The sequence below is a fragment of the Thalia democratica genome, chromosome 4 (assembly GCF_965202585.1).
Source record: "Thalia democratica chromosome 4, ktThaDemo2.hap1.1, whole genome shotgun sequence".
Classification (NCBI taxonomy): Eukaryota; Metazoa; Chordata; class Thaliacea; order Salpida; family Salpidae; genus Thalia; species Thalia democratica.
This window is the reverse complement of record NC_139168.1, coordinates 13,397,141-13,418,157: the sequence shown is the minus strand read 5'-3', so window position 1 is coordinate 13,418,157 and position 21,017 is coordinate 13,397,141. Positions and strand designations below refer to the sequence as shown.

The 21,017-nt window shown below is 27.3% G+C and overlaps 2 protein-coding genes across 2 annotated transcripts in view; both read left to right on the top strand.

Annotated features, from left to right (window-relative positions):
* The window catches only part of LOC145833039 (collagen alpha-1(XIV) chain-like), a 43,924-nt gene extending 26,611 nt beyond the window's left edge, over positions 1 to 17,313 (top strand). The window contains exons 7-16 of the mRNA XM_082940241.1: positions 4,770 to 4,942; positions 8,564 to 8,717; positions 11,036 to 11,193; positions 12,999 to 13,121; positions 13,446 to 13,571; positions 13,820 to 13,917; positions 14,981 to 15,149; positions 15,432 to 15,559; positions 15,795 to 15,942; positions 17,234 to 17,313. Coding sequence (XP_082796367.1) covers positions 4,770 to 4,942; positions 8,564 to 8,717; positions 11,036 to 11,193; positions 12,999 to 13,121; positions 13,446 to 13,571; positions 13,820 to 13,917; positions 14,981 to 15,149; positions 15,432 to 15,559; positions 15,795 to 15,942; positions 17,234 to 17,313 — 1,357 coding nt within the window. The remainder of the gene's footprint in view (positions 1 to 4,769; positions 4,943 to 8,563; positions 8,718 to 11,035; positions 11,194 to 12,998; positions 13,122 to 13,445; positions 13,572 to 13,819; positions 13,918 to 14,980; positions 15,150 to 15,431; positions 15,560 to 15,794; positions 15,943 to 17,233) is intronic.
* Positions 17,314 to 17,880: 567 nt separating this feature from the next.
* Positions 17,881 to 21,017, top strand: part of LOC145833037 (tenascin-X-like) — a 40,094-nt gene continuing 36,957 nt past the window's right edge. Inside the window, exons 1-5 of the mRNA XM_082940239.1 lie at positions 17,881 to 17,890; positions 18,002 to 18,190; positions 18,696 to 18,773; positions 19,955 to 20,149; positions 20,488 to 20,562. Coding sequence (XP_082796365.1) covers positions 17,881 to 17,890; positions 18,002 to 18,190; positions 18,696 to 18,773; positions 19,955 to 20,149; positions 20,488 to 20,562 — 547 coding nt within the window. The remainder of the gene's footprint in view (positions 17,891 to 18,001; positions 18,191 to 18,695; positions 18,774 to 19,954; positions 20,150 to 20,487; positions 20,563 to 21,017) is intronic.

The following is a 21,017-nucleotide window of genomic DNA, read 5'->3' as shown; positions in this document are numbered from 1 at the left end:
AAATTGTGATATATTTTTTAAATTTAGTAAACCACTCTAAAATTTATAGACTTATTAAAAAAAAACAGATACAATCCATATTCTTGATACGTTTAAAGAAAATATAAAATACAAAAATCTTCATATTGTAAACAACAATGCTTGTAAAAAATAAAATTTACAGTAATATTTAAAAACAAGCTGAAACAAACTTTAAAAAACTAGAATGTTACTGTACTGTATAAAGTAAAAATTTTTATATTACATGCACAACTTTGAATTAACAAACTTAATTATAACTAAAAACAATATTTAATTTAACTAATTTAACTACTGTTAATAGTAAATACATGGTAAAATAAGTTTATCCGTCAGGTGATGGTATGTTGAAGGGTTATAACTTCGAAACTGTATTATTTTTAAACATGATTTGAAAGTGGTAAATTTCGTAAATATTTATTATTAATGATTGATGTTCTAAAATACATTTTAATTCAGAAACAGATGACATGCAATATTTTGCTTTTTCATCAAGCAGATTTTTCCTGCTTAATTATAAATGCTTACAGTAGCAATTAACAGTATAAATATGTTAAACTTAACCTCGATTCAAACAAAAAAGCAAATTTAAAAAAAAAAATGAAAAAAAGTAAATAAACAAATTTAGTAACTTTAAGCTTGACTCGAACTTTTTTAGGATCTTATCTAACTACTTTTTCGGAATTACTAGAACTTTATATTATGTCATAGCACTGCATACGCTTGAGTTTTTGATTTATAAAAGGTACGCTTTCTAATTAAATTGTTTATTAGTAAAAATATGTATAACTTTAGTATTAAGAATACTTTACTAAAACTAAGAAAATATTATTATGGTATTTAAACTTTTTGTTTATTAACGCCTACATAATATTTAGATGTTATAAAAACTAGTTGATCATAGTATCACTTTTTGACTTTTAATAAAAAATCAGTTTTAATTGGTCAGTATGTGTGGATTATGAATACTTTACATAGTTTAAACACTTGGTTTTATCAAGTTTGTATTTCAAAACTTTAAGCGGATTAGTTTATCTTTTAACTCGATAAAAAATTACTTTGGTAAAATAAAGTAATTTTATAAGATTACAAAATTTTAACTTAGTTTTATGATATAACAACCAAACAGAAATATTAAAAGTTTCAATTTATCTACAGAGTGAGTTTAAACTAAATTGAATAAATAATAAAACTTGTTACAATTTTACTATTATCACATATTAAAAATATACATTAGTAAAAAGTTCTTTTAAGTTTTAAAGAACTTGAAAATGTATAAAATTTTAACAAATTAATGTCTAATGTTGTCGGAAAACAGAATTGTTTTATGTAAATAATGTTTTTAATGTTTTTTTATAAAAAAATTCATTAGTTTCGTATGCCTGTGTGATTTATAACGTTCTTTGTTCAGATGTTTTTAGAATAACTTTAGTTGTATTACAAACAAGAAAGTTTATACAATGTTTAGTAAATATTGTTTTATAATTTGATTTTATAATTAAACACTTAAAAGATTAGTGATATTATGGTTGAAGCATAACACTATAGCATTTGTAAAATTTTAACTATTCGGCTATCGAGAAACAAAACTATATTACCAAAATTTCTTTAAAAAACTACTTTTATTAAACAATATAAAATATTCTATTTACCTTTGCAAACTTTGTGCAAGATTTGAAACTTAGTATTTTCTATTTGGTATATGCTAAATTACTTTAATTAATTTTTGGCGAACAATTGCTTATATTTTAAGATAACAAAGTGAAAACAGATTTGCTTTTTAAAATTTTATCTAGAATTCTAAAAAAAAAAAGTTTTTTTTTTACTTATCAAGGTTTTTTTGAAACATGATTTTCTAAAAACGATTTAACAGTTAACCTATGGATTAAGTAAACTATTATAAAGATATCGAAAAAAATGTTTTTGTAAATATTTGAGTTAAAAATTTATTTTTTTATTAAAAAAATGACTACTAAATAAACAAACTAGTTTAGTTTGAATTTACTTATTATTACGTTAAATACTTTAGCAAAAAAAAAAGTCATTTGCAGCTTACGTAATGCAGAGTACTTGACAAAAACGTTTGTAGACAAAATAAACAGCAAATCAATAATACTTGGAAACTTGCAATATACAAATTCAGCAAAGTTTCTTAACTAATCGCTTTTAATTCAGAAATCCGGCTTTTCTTATTAATCATTTAAAATCCCGTCGTTAAAGTTTTCAGCGTGATTAAATTTATGCAAAAATTCGAGCAACTAGCAAAAACGTGTTGAAATTTTAAGATTGAACTGCTTAAAATACATAGATTTCTTTGCTGTGAAGGGAAAGTTTATGCTTAAAAATAGTTTAAAACTTCCTAATATTTCTTACTGTACTAATCACTTATAGTATTCATATACACAATTTAGATATTAATTACATGCAAACTGTTATACGTTCTCATTTAAAGTAGATGGAGGTAAAATAATGCCAATCGTTTTTCTAGTTAACAGCGTGAAAAAAATAATATTTAATTAACTATACTAGTTGACTATTAGCTTTTGAACTTAGTGTCTAACTGTAAACGTTTGAACATTACAGTAGAAGCAGTCTTTTTAATTATAAGTAAAATTTTCTTAACAACGCAATTTTGTTAACAATATGTTTAATTTTTTTTAATAAGTGTTTCTTATTACTGTGCAACTCAGGGTTTAAAAACCGAACCTAATGAATAGAAAAAAATAAATAAAAAAAATCAACAATTTAAAACATTCAGAGACGTTTAAAAATGGTTTTTAATGGTGATAGTTCAATTTTTTTTTAAATATCTAAATCGCATAACAATTATTTTATAATGCAAATATTTTCATATCTTCTACAGTTTAGGACAACCTTAACGATAACAGATAAACTATAAAGAAAAGAAAACTTTTAGTGCACATACCCTAAAGGCCGCTTTAAGTAAAAACTTAAATTCTCATCGTTAAACACTTAAAATAAAAAATGCAAAACCATTCTTAAAAGTATACATTTTAAATTTAGCTTCCAAAAGCAAGTTTTTATTATAAAGACAAGCTTTAAAAGAAAATCTATTACATTGATTTATGCAAGACAAGTCAAGAAAGTCTTATCGATAAAAAGATGATCAGAACAGTCGAAATTTTTAAACAAAAGCCGCTGTAGAAGCACAATGTTTTGACGCGCGACATGCGACCGAAATATTTCGTAGATTTTTCGCCGGTGGCAACTTCTTGCGAGTTTGAAAAAAAAATCAGCTACAAAAATACTTTCAGCAGTCAGTTGTTGAACTTTCGCTAGAATGAAACTTTGCAAAGAAATAAACAGAATTGATTTTTCGTTTGTTACAATTGAACAGATGTGGAATTTTTAACTCTGATAATTTTTTTAATGAATGAGAGATATAGAAGTAAAAAGTAGTGTTGGTATAAAAAGGTATTATTTCACGTTTCACCAATGGCACTTTTGTTAGCTGACTTTTCGTGAGCAAAATATTTCAACAAAGACGTACGTTGTATAGAAAAAAAGTTTTGTTTTAACATAGTTTTCAAAGTGTAGGACTTTATGTAGCTTTGCTTCTCACTTACAGTTTATGTTTTTAATGCAAGATTTACGTTACAAATTTCATTATATTTTTCGTAAAGAGTGGATTTTGGTAAATTGAAATACATAAAGTGCATTGTTTTTTTATATTTTGTTTAAATGTTTTGATTAATTTTATTTTTTAATCAGAAGTTTACTTATATTTACAAAGCATTCAGCTTCATTTTAAAAATTACCTGTTTATTTAACATTAATTAACTTTTATTATTTTCACTTAAGCTCACCTCATATGACTTGAAACAAAGTTTACAAATAAATATGGTTGGTTATCATTGTATAAATTTTATTTTTGTCTAAAGCAAAAATAGAAATTATAAAAACATTCTTTTTAAGTTTAAAGTTACTCGTAAAATTATTATCTTTTAAATATTGCTTTAATAAAACATCCACTTTTCTCATGTAGATAACAAGTTCAGTATAAAATATGTTTAGTAGGTTTTATTAGTCAGTAAACAAGGTCTAAGATCATTACTTTTACTTATGAGAATTATGAGGTAATAAAATCTCTTACAGTTCTTAGAAACAACTTATTTTGATGCATCTGTGACATAAATCAAAACGCATTTCCAAAACAATTCTCAAAGAAATGTCATTTTTGGTTAACCGTATAAATTATCGTATGTTTTGGTGTGAACAGCTAAAAACCAAACTTTTTCTCGGTTAGAATGTTTCTAAAAAACAACAGCTGATTGAAATTTATTGTTGTGTTTGTGTTTTACTTTAAGTAATTTTTTGAATTTCACAACTATTATGTTTCAAAAACTTTAGAGTAGTTACCATCAGGCTTCCTATTAATTCTGAAAGTAGATTAATCAAAAAAATATGTACTTTGTTAAATTTTGCTTGAAAGTAACAAGTTGTTTTAGTTGTTAAGACTTCTGTTGCTAAGTTTCTATTGTACTTTTTACTATTTTTTTTAAGTTTAATTAAAAAAAGTATGTTTCCTGGTATAGTTATTAGGCTAATTATTTTTTTATTATTTTGATTAAAATTTTGAATTTTAAAGGTATATCTAGTTTAAAGTTTTTTTTTTAAATAAATTTCTTAAGTTTGTAAAATATGACTAGGTATAAATACTTTTTGAAAAAATCAATTATAAAACATGATTTTGTTTCAGATATTTTTATTTATTATTTACAAATTTTAAGCCGCTGCTTTGGCTGCAGAACTGATAATCACAAACGAATCAGCCAATCAGAAGCGGTTATGAAGCTGGCATGCGTATTAACGATACTGCTGGTTGTCACAGTGGACTCACAGCACATAAGGAGGAGAAACAGACAGCGGAACAGAGTTGTGAGCACCCCCGCTCCGAAACAAGGTGAGAATACATTGAATTTTTGTTTTTATTTTAAGTTTTACTTAAAGTCTAACTTGTTTTAAAGATGAACTTTTGTCAAAAACCTGTTTCAAGTGTGATTTTGTTGCTACATTCTAAAATTGTTTTCCTCTACATTCCTTGATGCTTTAGGTTTTTAAGTGATGTAAGATCATGATTTTTGTCATATTTATCTTAAAAACTTAGCTAATAACTTAATTGTGGTCGTTGAGATTTCAATTGCACCAAGTTTTTAAAAAACATAGGTTAATTGTTTATTATATAATTATAATATTATACCATTAAAGAAGAATTATCACATCAATTTTGTTCTAAAAGCGAAATAGCTTATTACTTTTTAAGCTCTATTTATGTTACACTCCTGATTACCTCAAAGTTTAATGTAAATAAATTTGATTGAACTTCAAAACCGCAGGAAAATATGATTAGCTTGTTTACTGACCTCGTTTAAAAGCATTCCTAAACAAATGGAGAATACTACTTACTGAATTAAGTTTTTTATTTAAAGTTTTACTTGTTGTCAGACTTGTACTCAATCTTTTGGCGAAAACCTGTTTAAAGTGTTTTTATTGCAACATTCCAGTTTGTTTGTTTTTCTTTTCTTAACTTTGTTATGCTGGTTTTAGGTTTTTAGGCGATTTAAGATTATTATATTTTGATACTTTTATCTTAGAAACCTACCTGGTATCTGAATTGTGGTTGATGAGAAACTAAACGCTTAAATAAATATGAGTAAAAATTTTAAACAACGGTTAATAACAGTAGTGGCATGTAAGTAGAAGTCAAAAAAATAAGCTTTCACACTAAGTTTTTTTACTAAAACAAAAACTAATCTGTTTTTAGAGTTTACTTGTAAGTAGTAAAGTTTTAAGTCGTACTGTTTAAAAATTTAGAATTATTAAACACACTATCAGTATTGTTGTTTCATCAGCAATTGCAAACAGTTAGAAACTTTTGAAATTTGTTTGATTATATCGTTTTGTAAGTATAAATAAAAAACATTTAACCAGTATTTACTACGGCCATCATCAACAACGTTTAAATGTTCGGGCTTCAACAACAGTATCCGAGACAACCTACGACTGGTTTTCTCAGTTTAAAAAATATTTAATAATGCATGTGCTATTATTTAAACGGTTTTCAAAACATTTTTAAATTGCAAACATTAAATAAACTACTTAAGTTGTGTTAGAAACTTCTAAAACCAAACATTGGTACTATGCGGTTTGACCATAAAATTTTAGTCGATTTATAAACTTATAAGTAGGCTTATAGTATAAATTTATAAAAGTATGTCTTAATAGTTTATTACTTATGGTATATATTTTATGTATTTTATTGAAGTGGTATAGAATTAATGTAATACAGTCAAAAACATTATTTTTGATTGAAACTTTTTATAACCTGATCGAAATTTTTTAATGTTAAAATTATTCGTTTAATTGAAGTTTAAGAGTTGTTTGTTATTAAAAAATTCGTTTACCTTTTATTTTCTAAATACCAATTTTTAGTTTATTTGAGAACTAAGTTAACTTTTTTTAGACTTAAATATTATAAAAATAGAATCAGTAATATTGACAACAATTAGTTTTAAAGTCAAAGCATTTTTTTTACTAATGTTTTACCATTACTTAATTGATTAACCGCACAAAATACTATAAATCTGTATTTATCTTCTAAAGTAGTGTAATTACCTCAGAGTAATACGTTTACTTATCGATATCCATACCCAATAAAAAATCAAAGCAATAATGTCAAATTCCAATGCTTATATTCAATTTAAATTTAGATAAAAGGCCAATTTTCTTAAATTTTGACAACAAATCATTCTTTGATAAGTTTACCTTTTATGATTTTAGTTGTAAATTGTTTTATTGAACTTTATTTTTGTAAAATGTTTTAAGTTAGTTTGTTTTATATGAACAATATTGTACAACTCCTCAATAATAATTGATAAATTTTAAAGCTTTTAAATTTCTTAAATAGTTGAAAACTACTATTTTAGCATGAATATAGTTTTTATTACTCAACAATATAATTTAAGTATGAGTAAACAATACAATATATTACGTAATATGATTTACGACTGTTTACTTAACACTTATTTCAGGAACAATCTAAAATCAATTTCAAACATTATCTATCAAGTCTGCTAGACTAACTTAAACATAGCACTCATATTTTTGTGATCGTTTTTTGGCGCTATTTTTGTTGCAATCGTGACTAGATGAAAGTTTAAATGTAAACAAATTCGATTGAACTTTATAACTTTAGACAAATCAATTACAATGTGATAAGTCTGTTTATTTTAAATGTAAATCTTTATCACGTTGTCTATGATTTATAGCTGACAGGTTTTTTCATTTATGTTTTGTATGACCTTCGTTTAAATACAAACTGTTAAGAACAAAGTTTGAAAAACTTATTTTTTGTTAAGTTTCACACTTAAAAGCGCCTAAACACAAATGTAAAGGTATATTCTTAATCTTGAACAGTGTAAACAAAGTTATGGTCGCAAAATCTTTCAATAAACTTTTGCATGAGGTTCAAATGACATCTCAAATGCAGACATTACAACTTGTGTTAACAGGAGCAAAGTAGTTTTTAATGAAGCATTAAGCTTAAAATTCGCGACAAAAAGCTTTTTACGGTTTGAAAACCATAAGTGAATTTTCAGTTGCTACCAGTTATTCTTAAAATTTATTGCCGAGGGCAAACTATTAACAAAATATTTTACAAGCGAAACGTCTAGATAACAACTAAATTGTACTTTCGGTTCGTAACATTGAAGCTACTGTTTTCAGTTTTGATTAAATCAAAAGCCATTACAACAAATTGTGATACAAAAACATTGTTTTTATCGTAAAAACTTCTTACTCAATCTTTTTACCTGAAAAAAATAAGACAATTTTTTTTCCATTTTTGTTAACAAATGTTGATATAAAATGCAGTTTCAAAACTTTTTTACTTCAGCTTTATTTACCATTCATAATTTTGTTACTAGTAAAAAGTTGCATACGTTAATTATAGTACTATTTCTATGTAATAATTTAGAGTGTAATATTGAAATAAAGCAATAAGAACTTTGTAAAAATTTTCTATTCAAATTTGTTTTGATAAAAATAAGCATATAAACTAGCTCAAGTAGAGCTAGTTAAAAAAATACCTGTAAAGTTTGTACTTATATTACTACAAGTATAAATATATATTTTTTAAACTTATGTTAAAAATTCACCTAAAAGTATAGTATAATTTGAAACTATAACATGTAGATTATGAATAAAAATTTCGAACAATTTGTTATTTTGGTACAAGCAAAAATTCTAGATAAATTTCAACAAAGAAATTTATTGTGAGCGAAATTTTTTTGATGAAATGATATCCAAATTTTACGGCACAAAAGTAATAAAAGAACATTACTGTGTTCAGTGCCAATATTTGTAGCACTTAATACGACATCAGCTGTAACTATCGTGTTTGATAATCCAATACAAATTAACTTGTTAAAGAATTTGATACAGCTTACCGTACTAATACCATTACAAAAAACATTATAAGTATTATTAATTTGTTTCTAACAAAAAAATGATTCATTTTCAACAGAGTTTTGCAAAAAGAAGAAGATCGACTTGTACCTGATCCTGGAAACAACGGGGTATGTGGGCAGCAGAAACATAAACTACCTGAAGTCGTGGATGAAGGCGGTGTTGGGGGAATTTCCCATAAGTGAAACTGAAACCAGAGTTTCTATAACCAGGTCTGTTGTGCATAAATAAATATTTAATTTGATAAAGTGTTTGTATTAAACTTTCAAACTTTTTTTTGTTGAATAGCTGTGTATTATTGTTTTTATGACGCCAGAAGTAACAAAATAACGAGTTTTTGTAGTTTTATAACTATTTTTGTTTTTTTAAAGCTTTAATTGCTTTAAAAATTATAACTTTAAAAGGAAGTACTTTTTACTAACTGTTCATTTTGCAACATAAAATGTAGTAAGTGTTTTTTTTTGTTCATTGCGTACACTAACTTTTAGCTACTTCTCTATTTGGGTCCTCAGAAATATTGAGTAAAGCAAATATTACGAAATACTTTATACATTTTACAGTTACAAAATAACGATAGCGTTTGTTTCACTAATACCTTTTTTTATTTCAATTTTTATACAGACACAATTTAGAATATCATTACGTAAATATTTATAATAATGTTTTATTTTTATTTTCAATGGGTCCTTAAAAGCTTGAAATAAGTTACACTTTTCTAAGTAATAACACATAAATACAATTATGAGTCACACAGTACCAATCGTACTTTTTTATCACTAATGACCATGATTGTTCCTCCTTGTAGATGGTTGGTACAGTACTTGGTACAAAGGAACGTGACAGCAAAAATTTCAGGAAATAGAACTTCAAAAAATGTCAATTTGTTATCAATTTGTAATCTGACCGTTAAAATTTATCAATGAGTTATCATTCACATTGTTTGGAGCTTTTATCTCGGCAACAAAGATAAAACTAGGAATTTGCTACGAAAAATGCTAGTGGTTTTACTTTTATGCGTATATCATTTAGGTTATACCATTTATGATCAATGTCGATCGAACTAATTAATTTTGCCATCATTGAACCACTAATCAGTCATTCTTAAGTGTATTTACAAGTTTAAGAAGCAATTTACCTTGGGATTTCGGTTTTAGATAAGTCTAATCATCCGCACTAAAATCAATATATAGCGCAAAATTCCCAAATTAAAAATTTCACGGTTTTCTGTTCTTTTCCAAGGCCTAATCCATGGGAACATTTTCGTCTACATGTCACTTCGCGAGCATCGTTAGAATGTCGAACATCGTTTCTGCTGCAAACGTTGGCACGGATGTACTTTGCACAGGATAACACCGGATTATGCCGTGTTTTCCTCCGCTAATGTCTGAACTACTCAAACGTCGAGTAAACAAGAAGTAAACAGGTTAAAGTCTTGTAAGGTTTGCTGATTGCATCTCGAACATTTCTTAATTGCAAACCGGTGCTCAATAAGACGGCAAGATAACGGTTGATTTAATGATAATCAGGTGCGAACTTTAGCGCCATCAATCAAACGGTCGTTTGAGAAGGCTGATCAAGTTTAGCTAGTTTGACATTAACAGGCAGAACTAACTAGTAAAACCATTTGTACTGCTGCTTGAATAGAACGTATTTATTGAACTAGTTATCAAAACTTTTAAAAAGTATAAAGTGATCGAGAATAAGAGGGTGTTCCGCAACTTGAATTAAGAATAAAGAACGAAGTATGATAGACTTAAAAAATAAACACATGGTTTTGTATGGCATATTATTTAAATGTGACTTAGAAAAGATAAAAAAATAATCGCATTTTAAGTATTTAAAATTATTTTTTTTAATCACCTTTCTGTAATTCAAAATAGATATAAAATTTAGTTTTTTCTTTTTTTAGATACCTTAAAGCAGTGCTTCTGAATCTTTTTCTAGTGGCGGAACCCTTTTCCAAAGTTCAACTTTTCGGCGGAACCCCTAATTTTAATTTTACATCAAATGTAAATAATTTTTACATAAATTTTTAAATTTTGAAAGGCTTCGCGGAACCCCTGGGAGGCGTCGCGGAACCCTAGGGTTCCGCGGAACCCCATTTCAGAAGCACTGCCTTAAAGTATAAGTTGTAAAGTTAAAAGTAATGTGTTAATCATTTAAATTATACACTTATAAATTTTAATTAAAATTAAAAAAATACAATTAAATTTAAAGTGACAACTACATTATTCTATTTGATTTGTTTTATATTAAAGAAAATTTTTTATAATGAAAAAAAGAAATAACCATGAGTTTAGGAAAAAAAAATATAACACTTCGTTTTACTAATAAATTAGTTAGATAAGTTAACTAATAACATACAGTTTTACTGTTAAATGTTCCATTAACGTTTTTAACTTGTTTTAAAAACTGCACACTTGCTGTTAAAAACAAACTTTAACTAAAAAACCATGCATTTAAACTTAACCTTTAAAAAACGCTTATCATAACATATAAACAAACTAAATAAAAAAAAAAAAACAAACAGGTTCGACACAGAGGTGAGGGAGATAATAAATTTGAAGCAGGGAAGCAGCAAGTCGAAGGTGCTGGCCATGATAAACTCACTGAAGACGGGCGGGTACAAAATACAGAGGAACGAGGTGCTCAAGTATGCTGCTGAAAATCTCTTCACTGAAGAACACGGTTTGTTTCCATATATATATAAATAAATAAATAAATATATATATATATACTTATTTATATATATTAAAAGAACCGTTTCGTATATGAAACATACTACCTTATATACTCATGAGTAAAGCTAAAGATTATTAACAGTGTATGAAATTTAAAACTTGAAAATTTTATAATTATTATGACGTAGTAATAATGAAGGTTTTTGTACAGCAAGGTGGAAAAAAACAAAAAAAAAAACATTATTAAGAATGTATACATATATATATATTTATTTATTTAAGTATTATAACGCTAAAACGTTTCATTGCTTTTTGTTAAATGTATACAAACGAGTTTTTGTTTGCTTATTTGAGAAGATTTGTTGATAAGAAGCATTTTTATTATTTTTAGGTAATAAACCACGTAAAGTTTTTTGGCTGAAAACATAATTAGCTAATAAAATAAAATCAATGTTATCTTTTTATTCTTTTTATCTAACTCACATATAGAATTATAACAAGTTATAATTTTTCAAAATACTTAATAACCGGTTATGTTGTTTTATTTTAAAAACTTTTTAATTTTTATTTATCTTCATATGCTAATGTGTAAAAATTAATTTATTCGTTAGTCTTAATTTACGAAAAAATCGTCAGTAATTTCTAGAAAGCAATAACAATATGTTTGTTTATCAGAAACACAGTTAACATGCGTCATAACAAATGATTAGCATGTTTAATGATATGGACCTTTCACGATTTAATGTTTTGCCGTTGAACAAACCTAAACCGAATGTGCATTGGCAGTGTTTTCTTTAATTGTCGAAATTATTTGCATTTTGTAAAACACTGTCGTTCCATGTATTAATTATTGTTAGTTTTGAAATGTTATGTACAGTGGTTCGTATGTAGATATTCGTATGATTTCCAACTATACATAGTTTTGTAAAACAATTTATTTTAACTGCAGGAGACTAATTTTAAATATAGCTCATAATTACTTGTTAAGCGGGTTCTAAGTAGGTCTATCTTGCCGATACTTAGATGTACTTTTTGTGTTTAACACAGAACATCAAGTGAATGATTTAAAAACATTTTGCAGAACTTAATTTCTAAGCAAAGCTATGTTTTTTTATTATTTTTTCGGTTTCATATTAACAGAAAGTAATTAAAAACGTTATAATAACTTGCATAAAGTAAATTTTTGTTAGGTAATTCATTTGTAAAAAGTTTTTTTCAAATCTTTTTTAATTTTGTACTCAATAATTTTTTTTTTCAAATCTTAATTAAATTTCTAGATACTAAAAAAACTTTAAAAATATGGTATTAGATTTATAGTTGTAAGTTTGTTAGCAAGAAAATTAAAAATAAAATATTCTGAAATAAGTTTTATACAAAATGTCAAAAACAAAAGACAAATTGTGTAACATTTTAAGCAGTTGTATAATTATGTGAGGTGTAAGTACAATGAGCAATCATATCAATATTTATATTATACACTGACAGTTCAGTGGTCAGATATATCTACGACTGTATATGTTATTTTTCTATAAAAATAGAACTTAAACCAAACTTGAAAAAACTACCCACGTAAAAACAGCTATTTACCGTTTTAGAATATTATAAGTTGAGTAGTTAGATAAATGTTGAGTATGTTTATACTGTTTACGTCGACGGATGTAAGTATATATCTAATTAATAAATAAACGCACTAAAAAAGTAACTATTTTAAAGACTAACTAAACCATACAAACAAATCATTCTATGCTACAACTTAGTAAACTTGTTAAAAAAGATTGATTTGTTTAGTTAACATAATGTACTTTTTAATAGGTCGGCGGTACACATCACCGGCTGTATGCCTGATGTTCGTTGCTTTTCCCTTCTACCACAACTACGAAGAAACTGCTGACATGTTGAAAGAAAAATGCAGGCTCGTCATTGTCGGATCCAGTTGTGAGTTTTGTTTACATTAGCTGGGTAAATATATTAAAAATATTAAAAACCCTTTTGGATAGAGTTTTAAAACTTCTCTTGAGCACGTAACTTTATCTCATAATAAATTTTGTTTATTTTTTTGTTAATTGTTACTTATTTTGTGAGTATTGGTTCCTGCTTTTTAGTGTAAAAATTTTGAGCTCTTTAATTATTTTAGGCCATTTAAAAACATTTAACAAGTTTTTTTTTTAGTGTTTTTTGTTTATATTAAATAACTAATCAGCTATCTTTATGAGTATTTTTGCGGCTTTGACAAAACTGTCAATCAATAAAACATTACAGACGCAAGGTTGATGCAGCTGTTCCAAGTGGCATCCGAACCATCCACCAGAAGCGCCATATTCGTCAGGCAGTTCCGGGATCTCCCTAAACGAACCGAAACCACTTCAAAGTTCCTCTGCACGACGCGTTCGTAACAAAAATTGCATAAGAAAATATAATATAAATTAAAATAGATAACTATTTATGACCCATCAGTAATTTATATTAGTTAAACATTTATATTTTTCTGACTATTTTTAAAGTGACTAATCAATAAACCACTATTGACTATTTTTATAAAAAGCCTATTTGTAGCCATCAGTAAATCATAGTTGTAGGAAGTTTTTATTTACAAACAAACAACTGTTTTAAGCACATCAATGATCTATTAACAGCTCTGGTGCAGCCGAGACTGACAAAAGTTGGATTTTCATCAGACGGTGTTGCAGCAAAGTGGAAGCCGCAACCGTTTGCAGCATACTTTCTTGCACAGGTTGACTTTACTTTATTTATTTTATTGACAATTGATAATAACAGTTATTTCAATAGACGGTTCAAGGTCTTTTAGCACAGGTTGACTTGGCTTTATATATTTTATTAAGAATTAAATCATAAGACGGTTCAAGGTGTTTTTGCGAAGAAGATAAAAACAAATAAATAGTAGTATAGTACTTTTTATAAACATTTTGTTTCAAGACGAAGAAATTTAACGTTTACTTTGGGCTTTTCCATAGCAATCATCTAACTTATTGTAGTTAAAGCTTTTGTTTGTGTATTTTATATAAGCTCGTTGATGCTGCTCAGAAAAATTCTTTTGAACAAAACTATACTTTTAAAAAGACCAAAAGTTTTTCATATTTATTTTTACTGACCACATTAAAACAATTCTTCATATTTTTACGTTGAACTTTTAAACTGTGGTTTTTCATACGAGCTACTGTAGCTAAATATAAGATGTCTTGACGTACTTTGCTTACAGCTTAAATCTAAATACCAAAACAAAGTTGTTTGTTAGTAAAAGTATTTCGTAATTTATGATCTATCACTGACATGTAAGTTAAAAATAAGCTAGTGCTTAAGCTTTAAACCGGTAATAAATCAATATATGTTGTAATCTTTTATAAAATCCATGAATAGTTACTTTGTTTACAAAAAGTGCGGAAATGTTCTTTTTTTTTTCTTAACATTTTGCGGTTTTAATTTTGAAATTCCTATAGAGTTTTTTACAATTTTGGTTTTATATGTTAAGTTTAAAATGTCTAAAGCAACTAATAAACAAAAAAATTAACGAAAAAAAAATTTCAATTAAATTTATCACTAGAAGAAAAACAAAAAAACTTAAATAGATAAATTGATTGTTTAAAAACAAAGTGCTGCTATAGATTTTCGTATACAAAATGTTAAAATTTAATCAAAAGTTATCAGATATTGTATTAAAAATAAGTTTAACAAAATCAAACTGAACAATACATTTACGATAAACTATGCATAAACTGGTTTTACTTACGAACAATCTTTTATGACGTTTTTAATACTTAACTTTTTTTTCTTAACAGTTGATAGACCCGTCGACGATGGAAGTTGTGGAGGAGAAGAGGATCCCGTCGTACGAGTCATCCTGCGAGTTCGGAGGTCTTGTGGAGAGGACCAACTACGAGATCCACGTGTGGCCTGTGGGTGATGACGATCAGAAGGGAACAGTGGGAAGGCTCCTCACTGCCACTGGTTCGTATTTAAATTAAGTTTTCAATCAGGGTAAAGAACAAGACTTATTTTGTGAAAAAATTTAAGGGTTTGTAAAATAATAAACAAATAATGAACGTTTGAATGTTTTTGTTACGCTTGTTTTGTGGTATATTTCTTAGTATATTTTTGCAACGCTTACACGTATACACTTTGACCATTATGATTGTTTTAAATGCTTTTTGTTTGTTACTAAGCTAATATCAACTTAACTGCTTTAAAAATTCACAAAAATGTTAGAAAAATATCAAAAACATCACACAGGTATCGAAGCGCCGATCATGACTGTAGATAATTCAAGCATCACAGACACCTCAGTCACAATTCACTTTTCGTTCAAAATAGACGGAAGTCTTCAGTACCACGGTGTCGCCACCCCCTTTGACGGATCCGTTAGTTTTTTGAGTTTTGTGTAAAGTTATACTGGTTGTACTGAGTTATAAACAGTTTACTTAAGACAGTATAGGTTTTATATTCGTGAAAACTCGTTCAAAGTACAGCTTTTTTAGCAAGAAAAACTGTTTAATTATATTTAATAAACAATAAGTAACTTGTGAATAAGATAATTTTAAATTTATTTAAACTTGTCAATTTATAGACATAAACAAAACTATATTCAATCATCAGGATACAGTTAGTCAGCTTGTGGGCGGGGAAAAAGTATCGCTATCCGGCCTGCAGTCCTCTACAAAGTACTCTTTCGATCTGAACAGCTTCAAAATGCTCAAGGCGACAGACACCATCGAGAAAACGACACCCGTGCAATTCACTACAGGTTAGATGGCCGAACTCTTTTACTTCAGTTTTATTATTTTTTTTAGCACATTGAGTTGTAATTAACATAAAAAAAAGTTCGTGTTTTTTACTAAAGACACAGTTATATTTTAGCTTGAAACATGCAATTGTTTAAACATTTCACAATTGGCATTTATCAGCCTTTTCCGTGAAACTCACAACAGGTGAAAAAGAAATCTCACTAATGTGAGAACATTTTTCTCCGCGATCTTATTAGCGCTTGTCATTTAAAGATGGTCAAACACTTTTACATGGGAATATTTCTTTGACACTATTTTGTTGTCATTTTTCATCTTAATGGGTTGCCATTATGTATATACAAGTTCGTGTTAAAATATCAATAGTGTAATGACACTGTGTCAGAAAAGACAACAGCTTGTAAATTTCACAACTGGCCGTTGAAAGCTCTTGAAATGAGATCATTGTACTTTGCCGCATTTTTAACAACTACTAATAGTTTTCATTGTAGCTTAATGAATTCTAATTAAGTTGACACAAAAGTTAGTCGTTAGTCAAATCATTTTGCGTGAGATTATTAAAATATTACCACATTTTTACTAAATACTGATAAGTCTCTTTGTAGCTTGATGAGATGTAATTAAACTGTCACACGAGCTCATTCAGTTATCAAAGACTTCAATTAACAGTCAGCTAACTTTATTTTAGTATCTGCAACAACCTTTGACCATCTGCATCAAAAAACGTTTTTTGTGCTTTGTTAGACCAGAAAGCCACACCGCTTTGTGGTTAAAATTACATAAATATTTTTCATTGATGTGATGGCCATCTTCTATACATTTTGTTTTCCCATCAACAATTTTGTCACCACAGCTCTGACCGTTGTTTGGTTTCAAACAATGTGTTGCTCAAGCACCTACCTCAAGTGTCCACCACAAAGTTTGCAGTTTTGGCAACCATTTCATCTTTGATTCTTAGAAATGGTTTTCTAAATTTTCATCAGATAAACTTTTGGTTTGTTGAAAAAGTTTAAACTTATGTAACCTTTGTTTTATTTAAAAACCTCTTAATATTTAATAAATACAAAAAAAGCTAATTTGTAGCTTAGTCTAGCATTATACCTGTACAGTAATTAAAAACTCATTATTTTAAACTCTCTCATGATTTTTAAAGGAACAAATAAAATTTTAAATCTTTCAAGTTTTTTTTTTTTTGCACTTAAGCACTAATGAAAACTATATTTAACCTTTATTTTAATATTTTCTTTTCAGTTTAAAGTTATCTAAACTTACATTATTGTTTTTTTTTATCAGCTCCGGCCCCACCAAAAGTAGTGGTGACTTCAATCGACAAAACTTCAGCTGATTTGGAATGGAACTACGACAAATGTTAGTTTAGCAGTGAAAATTATTTTTGAATTACTGATAAGTACAAGTGTCGACGCGTAGTGTTTTTGGTAAGGGGTGCTGAAACTTTTTGAATGTCGAAAGGTTTTGCTTAACTTGATTAGTTTTTGAGCTACGTCAACAAATTTTTTTATTGATTACAAAAATACTTGGTAGAAGGAAACTAATTTAGAAAAAATATTACTAATTTCATAAACATCACTCTTTCTTAAGAGTTTTGACTAATTTTTTTAAAGTACTGTAACTATTTTAGTTTTTTAAACTATTGAATGAAGCTTTTGGTAATGTATTTTTACGCTTTTTTTTATTTGAAGGTTACTTAAAAATTGAAACTAAAACGTTTTAGATTTTATTTTATTTTTAGGTGGGCCAATTGCACCAATGCCCCACCCCAAAAGTCGCCCCTACTTATTACAATTATTCAAATTTATTACATAGCTAAAAATAAACGTTATAAACTTTATGTTATGAAACGAACAAATTGTTTAAAATAGCGAATAAAGTTTCTAATAATCTTTAACAGTAAATAACCAATAGTGTACAACAAAATTCCAATGACTAGAAGTGTGAACCACTAAACGTTGATTTATTTGATTACCAAACACTTGAACAATCAGTATAAACAGCTCAAGGGTGATAAGACACAAATCACAAATTAACTTGACATTTTTGCAGCTGCAACCCACTACAAAGTGGAAGTGATCAAAGTGAAAACGGGTGAGAAGGTCGTGTTCGAAAACGTCATGGAGAACGAGTTCAAGCTGAACGACCTGATCGTTTCGACGCAGTACGCGGTTGACGTCACTCTGTACTCCTACCTCGGGTCGGTCACCAAGAACAAGGAGCCCACTATGATATTCACTGGTTGGTTTTCTAACTTTTAAAAATCTTTCTAAAGACTCGAAATTTTGTTTGAGTTTTACGTTTTATAGTTTTGACTTTTCGTAATGTCAAAAAATGTAAATCAAAAGCGGACGTCATTTTACTTTATAAAAAAATGTCCTCACAGATTAGCTTACTGTATATCTTTTTGATTTTAATAAATTTAAAAATATTATACAAAAGTAGGCATTATCAAAAAAAAAACAAATAAGTTTGTGAGAAATAAGAACAATCGCCATCGTTATGTTATACTGCGAAATATGTTTCCACATGAAAATTACTGGTTAATTATTATCTTGTTACAATCTTAAAAATTTTTGTGGTAAAAGGTAAATTGATAAAGTATATTTATAGCTCAAGTTACAATGAGAAATATTTTACCATTAAGTATGAGTTGTAATAATATTTCAACATTTATGTTTAATAAATTTATTTTATGTAAGTTTTTCATTTTTTTTAACTTAATTTTAATTGAATATTTTAACAGGTCCAAAAAATCCTTCAGTTGTAGAGTTTTTCGAAATGTCTCCGAGCGAAATCGAGCTTAAATGGAATGAAGTTTCAGGTAAAATTACTTATATTTATTTATAAAGTGGAACATTAATTTATTTTTATTTTAAAAACTTATGATGTGTCGAAAATACGTATTTCTAATAAATAAATAAAAAAACGCGCGTGCATCGTTCAAAATACGTCATAATTGCTTTTGATAATTTTTTTCTCAATAATTTTTTTAAAATTATTCGATATACGTTAAACTATTTTCCATAAGGTGTGTGAATCACAGAAATACCAGTGGCTATAAAATCTAACTAAAGTATTCTGAAACTGAATTTTTTTAAATCAGAAATGACGTTTGTTTAGGGATTTAAAAATAAAAATCTATCATAATTAAGCACTGTTTACAGCTTTTAAAAACAAAGTTCCCTAAATATAGGAAAACTTATTTATTATAAGGAATAAGATGAGGTGAAAAGTTCATCGAATTACACAAAATAAACAAGAATTTGATTTTTAATATTTTTTTAATACTGTTTTTTAAGTTATCTAATTAAGGCTTTTAAAGCTTGACAGGTTTAATATATCTTTAAAAGACACTTGATCGACATTTGTAAATTACTTAAAAATGCATTAAAATATTTTTTCTAGATAAAAAAAAGAATTAAAGTAGGAAATGTTTAAAGCAAAAATAGTTGATTTCTATAGTACAATGGAAATAAAGTTTTATTTTTTAAATTTGTGCCAAATAATACCTTACTCTAAATCCTTTTTTAGTATGTGAAATAAGTTTTTATTTTTACTAAGAGGCACATTATAATAACTACTGAATTTATTTCTCCAAATACTTTTACTTAGTTCTAAACAAATATTTACACGAAACTTACTATTAGTCATCATATTTTTTATGTTTGTAGTTTACCAACACCTTCTTAAGCTTTGAAAATGTATTTGAAAAACAAACTTAAAATACAAGTTAAAGTACATACCAACAGACGTTTCGGAGTTTTGGTTATTCTTGTTTATAATCTTACTTTGAAACTTAATATATGAACCATACAGTTTTTACTTTCTCTAAAAAAACATTTTTAAGTTTAAAATTACCTAGAAAAATTTAACAAAATATCTGTAAAAACAGATGCTCTGGAGTACTGGGTATATATTTTACTAAGATACTATTTATAATGACCAATGAATTTTTTAACTATAAATATTTTTTAATCTGTAAACAAATATTACAAACAACAGACGCTCTGGAGTACTGGATATACGTGGAGCGGGGGAGGGACAACAAGACTCTGGAGAGGAAGCTGACGTTCGAGGAGGAGTCGCTGGTGGTAGGGTCTTTGGAGGCGGGGTCTTGGTACACAATAACCGTGTACTCGGTGGATCAGGAGAAAATCATCGACAGGAACATCGTCGCTCCCGTCGTCATGCAGACAGGTTGGGAATAACATGTTTATCTAAGTTTGAAATACGTTATGGAAAATGTTTCGTATTTCTCTGGTGGCCGCACAATACAGTTTTATCTGAAACAAATATTTTCCTGATAGCAACTTTAGAAAAAAGTATACTTGAGTTTTTATTTTAAAACACTATCACGCAACATTCAAAGCTTAACACTTCGTTACATTTAAACTAAGTTTTAGAACATTTAATTTTCATTAAAAACAAGTATTTCTTGGTAGCGTTGTTTAAATCTAATCAAAAAAACGACTTTAAAAAAAAGTAACATTTTTTATTTCTATTCAAGCTAAACAAAACAACCAAAATTTTTTCAGCTCCGAAACCGCCCACTGATATAAAGGGTAGTTCTACGAGCAGCTCAGTATTTATGAGATGGACACCCCCGAATGGTAAGTGATTATTTTAATAACAAAAATATTTGTATAAAAGATTGATGCTATCTTTTGCCAAAAATCACTATAAAACCTCGCTTTTAAAATAACTTATTAGCAACTATGTTTAAATTTATAAAAACTTACTAAATCGTACACTTTTATACTTTTTTTAAACGGCCGACATAAATGTGACTTTTTTACTTTAAAAGGTTATTGCAACATGTACATCAAACTCGTTTTTCATTTTAAATGTTAGATAATCAATGTGTACTAGCCCAGATGGTACAGACTAGGTTCTTCAGTACACCGGTCGGTACTAACTAGTTTTACAAGATAATATTGTGTATAAAAAAAAAAACAATATATTTATCAGCTTTAAGTGGTTATCGTTTTGAACTTTAGCTAATTGCAGAAGCTGGCACTAGCTGGCTTTATTGTTTTCTTCAATTGTATTTATAGACCGATGTTGA